Source organism: Condylura cristata, unplaced genomic scaffold (assembly GCF_000260355.1).
Source record: "Condylura cristata isolate star-nosed mole 26May11 unplaced genomic scaffold, ConCri1.0 scaffold00048, whole genome shotgun sequence".
Lineage (NCBI taxonomy): Eukaryota > Metazoa > Chordata > Mammalia > Eulipotyphla > Talpidae > Condylura > Condylura cristata.
The window spans coordinates 1,490,779-1,496,763 of record NW_004567149.1 but is presented as its reverse complement, the minus strand read 5'-3'; the positions used below and the strand labels follow the sequence as shown (position 1 = coordinate 1,496,763).

General features: G+C 57.3%; 1 protein-coding gene across 1 annotated transcript; it reads right to left on the bottom strand.

Annotated features, from left to right (window-relative positions):
- Positions 1 to 488: 488 nt before the first annotated feature.
- On the bottom strand, positions 489 to 1,532 carry FAM50B (family with sequence similarity 50, member B). The gene has a single exon (XM_004694839.1). The coding sequence runs from the start codon at positions 1,530 to 1,532 to the stop codon at positions 489 to 491; it is 1,044 nt and encodes a 347-aa protein (XP_004694896.1).
- Between the last annotated feature and the right edge of the window lie 4,453 nt (positions 1,533 to 5,985).

Sequence of the window (5,985 nt, the reverse complement as noted above, 5' to 3'; positions counted from 1 at the left end):
TTACCAGGTATCACCCTCACTGCATCTTAGGGAGGAGGTGCTATTGTTTTGCCTGCTTACAGGAGAAGAAACTGTGGCACAGAGGTTCAGTTATTTCACTGCAAATGATGCAGCACCCACCCCACCCAGCCATTCTGGCTCCGAAGCCTGTGCTCACCGTCATCAGGTGCCAAAGGGTGCCCCTTCTTGCCACTCCTGCCCCCCAGTGTGGCTGGACGTGGCTGCAGCATCACTCGGCAGAGCCTGTCACGCTCAATCCACAACCCAACAGCGCCATTAAAAAGGCTCTTCACGAACCACCAGCTAACTAGAAGGAACGCTCGCAATCTAATGAGCCAACGTGGATAATGATCCTCAGTCTTTATTCAACCTCTGGGAAGCAACCGAGGCCCCCAAATGAAGCTGCAGGTTCCAGGGCACAGCAGCCTCTGCGCGCCCCCCCCACCCCCATTTCTCAGGGCGGTGCCAGGGCGGCGCGCGGGGCCGGCTCAGCGGATGGTGTACTTGTCCCACTTCTTCTCGGGGTCGTAGGGCTCCCAGCGGCTGGCGGGGAAGATGTGCTTGTTCTTCTCGTACCAGCTCCGCAGCACCACCTTGCCCGCGTGCGACTCGTCCTTCTCCATGGTGGCGTCGCTCAGCAGGCGCACGTCGTCGTGGACGTCGAAGTTGAAGAGCGGCCCGCTCTTGCCGCGCGCCTTGGTGACGATGAAGTCGTAGAAGGTGTGGTAGTGCGGCAGGATCAGGTCCTCCTTGACGTACATGAGCTGCTCCACGCCGGCCGAGCGCAGCTCGCGGAAGTCCTTGCGCAGCCCCTGCAGCGCCTTCTTCAGGAACTGCTGCACCGTGCCGCCCTTGTGGATGCGCGCCGTGCGCCGGTGGCCCGAGCCGTCCCAGTAGCTGAAGGTCACCTCCATCTCCTCGCGCTTCACCTTCTCGCGCTGGGCCTCCCACTCCTGCCGCAGCTCCTCCCGCAGCCGGTTTTCCTCCTCTTCGCGCTCGCGGTCCGGCAGGAAGCTGGTGTCCACGTCGGGATTCTTGCCCAGGTTCCTGCGCTTGCGCACCGCCGGCCCGGGCGCGGGCCCCTCGGGGGGCGCGGCTCCCTCGGAGCCAGCACCCGCGCCCGCGCCCTCGCCGCCCTCGTCGCCCTCGTCGCCCTCATCCAGCGTGAAGGACAGGCTGCAGATCTTGCGCTTCTGCTCCTGCTTGCGCGCCTTCTCGCGTCGCGCCTCCAGCTGCAGCCGCCGCGCCTCTAGTTGCTCCTTCCTGGCCAGCTGCATCTCGCGCTCCTTCAGCAGGGCCTCCTGCCTGGCCTTCATGTCGTTCAGGGTCACCAGCCCCACCGTGCTCGACTTCAGTTCGGCCTCCACGGCGTCGTAATGAGCCGAGAACTTCTTGTCCACCTTGGACTTCATGATGGTCTCTTCGGCGATGCGCTGCTTCAGCACGGCCATCTGCTCCTTCTGTTTCTCGCGCTTCTTGATCAGGTGCATGGCCCGGCCCGCCTCGCGCATGGTGCCTTTGTACTGAGCCATGGCGGCCCCCCGGCAGGCACACAGCCGCGCCGGCCTCCAGTGCCGTCTCCACGCCCGGGGCTGGCGGGGCTAACGCTTGGCTTCTGCATCGGTGAGAAAAACACGCGCGTTAGAAAGGGCCCGTCAAACGGCTGGGGCAGCGTCCAGCTCCCTGCAGTCGGTTGGTGACCGGGAGCTCTCTGTAGCTTCGCCTCCCGCCTCCCTGCCCGTAGCCAGTGGACACCACTGAGCAGTTGCAATGTGCCTAAGTGCCCACTTACTGTGTTCCCGTTCATTGAAATTTAAGGAGTCACCATGGCTATGGCTTTGCACTGGACAGAGCAAGACTGGATTTGGCCGCTGCAAGCGGAGAGGGGCGGTCCATGGCCCACGCCCTCACCTGCCCAGGTAAGCTCATCTGTCTAGATGCCTGCTTAGGCAGACATGCGGGAGTCGGTGCTCACCTGGGCCTGCATTTGGGTGTGTTTTACTATGACCAGTAGAGGGGCACCCTCAGCGCTCCCCAAGGCTGATCCCTGAGGCCAACGTGCCTAGTTCATCAGAGCCCTGGTGATGATGTAGGCGAGACGGGAATCTTCAGGGCTTCCACAGAGGGTGGCACTGTTGGCCGAGTGCCCAGAATATGTTGCCGGTGAGGCCAGATCGCTAGCTGCTGTCCTCACTTCTTCCGAAACGGTCATTCTGCAGAGGAATTCTAGGTACAACCGCCCTGCCCAGTGTTCCAGGCACAGCGGTGAGGCGGTCCCCTAATTCCACCAGTCTGCTTGGGCCGTCCTGCCTCAGACGTCCCATCTCCGTCACCTGCCGGACACTCATCCCTCGAGCATTCACGTGCCCTCCACCTCCTCGACCTTCCACCATGCCCTGGGGAATGCGGCGCCTTGCAGCCAGCTGAATGGCCAGCCGCTCTTAGACAGCCCGTTGGCCTCCTGCAGTGTTCTGGAACCCGGCCAGTCCCGAAGGCCATGTCTCCCCGAGGCTCCCTAGAGCAGATGTTGTTCCCCATCGTCGAAACATGCTATGAGTGTCTTTGCTCTTGCAGAAACATCTCTGCTTTCATTAAAGCCCCCAGAGCCTGGTGGTGCAGGGGTCAAAACACCGCATTATGAAACTGTCCACAGCCACTGCAGCACGAATTCATTCCCTGGCCAGGGAGTGACCCACAGGGCACAGTCGACCCCTCGCTGCACCCCCCAAGCGGTGTATTTCAGTGAGTCTGCTTATGGCATTCCCCACTCTGTCGCTAGTGAATCCTCTCACCCCCACACCTCTGGCCAGTACCCAGTTCTTGTATGCCTAAATAAATCTTAAAAAACAAGCAAAAAGCTCCCCCCGCCTCCCTAGGTAGTGCAGCCGGTTAGGGCGCAGCGCTGTAAGCGAGCCTCAGCACCTTCATTGCGAGTTTAATCCCCGGAACTGGAGGTGACCTGCGTGGCGCAGCAGACCTCTCCTGTCTCTCCTGCGGCTCCCCTCAGCAGTGGATTACAGTACACCTGCTGTTCTGTCTCTGTCTCTGGTGAACCCCTCTCAACACCCCCGCACCTCTGGCCTGTACCGCAATCTGCATGCTTAAATAAATAAGAAATCAACCAAACAAAAACCCTCCCTGCAGTGTGTGCAGCCCGTTGGTGCCACCAACGGATCCAGGTCTCATGGACTCCGCCCCACCCCAGATACTGGAACTGCAAATCCCATCAATACCGAGGAGAAGCACGCCGGGACGTGGGGGCGGAGCTGAGTGGTACCCAGCTGGCGCTCCAGAGGTTGCGAAAGGCTTTCTGTTGTGGCCTTCTGGTAATCCCTGTAACTGGCACCACCTGTTTACTCACTCGAGCAAAGCAGAGAATGAGTTCAAAACAGAGCATGCCGCTCCGGTGTCCACCAGGAAATCGATCCAACTGTCCCCCACATTGAGTGTTATCCGGGGCTCCAAGGGGGTTATCGTAGTGGGCTTTTCTTCGTCTGAATCTCTCCTGTGTGCTACCACGAGTCTCCTTTCCTCGGCAGTCGGCTCTTGATGTCTTCTGCCTTGTCCACATTCCCTGACTGCATCTGGGTCTCTGCTCTGTGCCATCATTTGCCTCCTTTCCTCCCTCCTCGGTTCTGGATCCCTTTACTCCTTCTGTATTCCCTCCTGTAGCCCCTGCGCGAAGCACCATTTTGAGGTGCCGCTAGCCTTCTTTCTTGCCTCCTGTCATTATTTCGTCTCCTGTCGCCCTGTAATCTGGGACAGTCATGCTTCCAATGTCCCTCTCCCCTGCAGTGAGCACGCTGATTTCTCCCCAAGGGTTCACGCCTCCTGGGCTCACGTCTCCAGTGTCCTCCTGACACTCTATTACTATTTCTCTGAAACTCTGTCCTCTGTACCCTCTGTACAGAAACAGCCGCAGATTTAGGTCTCTTTCATTGTAAATTCTAAGCGCTATGTCTACGAACTGAGATGGAGTCGTCTCTGTGACGCCATCCACCTTTGTGAACTTTCTCCTGATGTCTGGGGCACTATTCATAATCACTGCCATCGTAGTCACACGAGCATTTTCTGGGGCAGTTGGATTTATATCTGTGTGAGTGGCGTAAGTCCGGATAATCCGCTCGAGGGGCTTTGATGCATCCTCATCAGTTCTCTGACCAAGCTCCAGAATTTTATTGAAATTCTTGTGCTTGGGAATTCCCTGCTTCAGCCCTACCAATAAGCACTTTTTACAGATCTCTAACATTTCCATTCCCCCCTCGTTGGGGTCCCAGTTCGGCTCTACCATCGGGACAGCCACCTCTGGTTCCGGGGATTCTACATCCTGTTGGTAGAGGTGCTCAGCCTCCTCCCTGGCTTTCTTGAGAACGCTCCTCTGCTCCGTCTGTGGTCAACAGTTTGCAACATTGACTGGGTATCTGCCCAGTTAGGGTGGTAAGAGAGGAAGACAGAGGGAACTGCCCTGCTTTCCGCGTATTCTTACTGCTAAAATGGGTGCCCCATCTATGGGAAGGAGAAGGCATGTTAGTTTCTTCTCCAGGGGTGGCTGGAGGGCTGTGAAGCCTTAGAAGCTTCTACGGGAGGGGCGCTGTCCTGCAGAGAGGATTCTGTGCTGAAGGGTTTAGGGTGTTCAGCAAATGATAATCCTCCTCTCCCGACTCCACCCTCCTGCATTTTGCTGCTGCATGTTTTGAGTAAGAGCGGGAATTTGTTGCAAGTTTGCAGCAGAAGAAGCAGCCTGCGTCCACTTCCTCTCACAGAAAGGAAAATGTAAAAAATGATATTGATACAAAGTAGCAGGATGCCCGGAAGCACAGACTACAAAACAGGAATGGCTTGGAAGTCACCCAGAGAGGAGACCAAAGCAACATTTGCCATAAACCTGCTTTCACCAGATTATTGACGTTTACAAAACTGGTGGTGATATTCAATGGGAAAAGGGTACTGAGACTTAAGGCCGGAAGAAAACGAACGATTTCAAGCTAGGGATAAAACCGCTCACACTCATGGTGCTAAACACAAGCGAGAGCTGAACACAAAGAAAAAAACCAAAACAAATTTCCCAAGACCTGACACGAAGGAGCCACGTGTCCTGCGGACCTAATGTGCTTACGGTGACCAACGCAGGGTACTTGGGCTGGTCAACCACGGGTGTAAGTTGGCCCCACGTGGGGCGCCAAACTGTTAACAGGGCACCCCCAATGTGAATTGGATAGCCAGTCTGTGGGTCCTCACCTGCACGCTTAAGATTCAATGGTACCGCCGATGCCCACAAAAAGGTGCGACAATGGGTTTATTTACAAGGAGAAGGTAAAGGAACAAGCCAGGAAAGAGGGAGAGAAATACAAGTTAACTAGGATGTCCTACCGGTCCTGCTGATTTGGACTCCGCCAGCACACTGAAAACCAATGGAGCGCCAAACGACCAGCTGTGAACCACCAGGCCAAACGACCAGCTGTGAACCACCAGGCCAAGAGACCAGCCACGAACCACCAGGCCAAGAGACCAGCCACGAACCACCAGGCCAAGAGACCAGCCACGAACCACCGGGCCAAGAGACCCCCAGAGGCAGCATATCCGGCTTTATCCCAACCTGGCTGCCCAGCTCCGCCCTCATGTCCCAGCCTGCTTCTCCTCGGTATTGATGGGATTTGTAGTTCCAGTGTCTGGGGTGGGGGCGGAGTCCATGAGACCTGGATCTGTTACCCTGTCACCTCCCGAAGTCCCTTCTCCCCTGGGATCCTGAGCCCCGGCTGACTGCCTTTCTCCCCGCCCCATCCATTATGAGCCGGGATGCTGGGACCCTGACCTCACTTCCCATCATCTTTTCCCTTGCCGCACCCTGGGGCTTATTACTACCGGCAAACCCATTGCGAGTGCTTACTGGAGCACCCCAACTCCAGCTGTCCCTGGGGACCCGAGGCCTCCCGGCCCTATGGTCCCACCGCCTCTCCGGCATCGCCACTCCTTGCCTCCTCCTCG

Bases quoted from the DNA above. Each gene is read 5' to 3' on its own strand.
- FAM50B (XM_004694839.1), bottom strand. From the start codon at position 1,532: ATGGCTCAGTACAAAGGCACCATGCGCGAGGCGGGCCGGGCCATGCAC.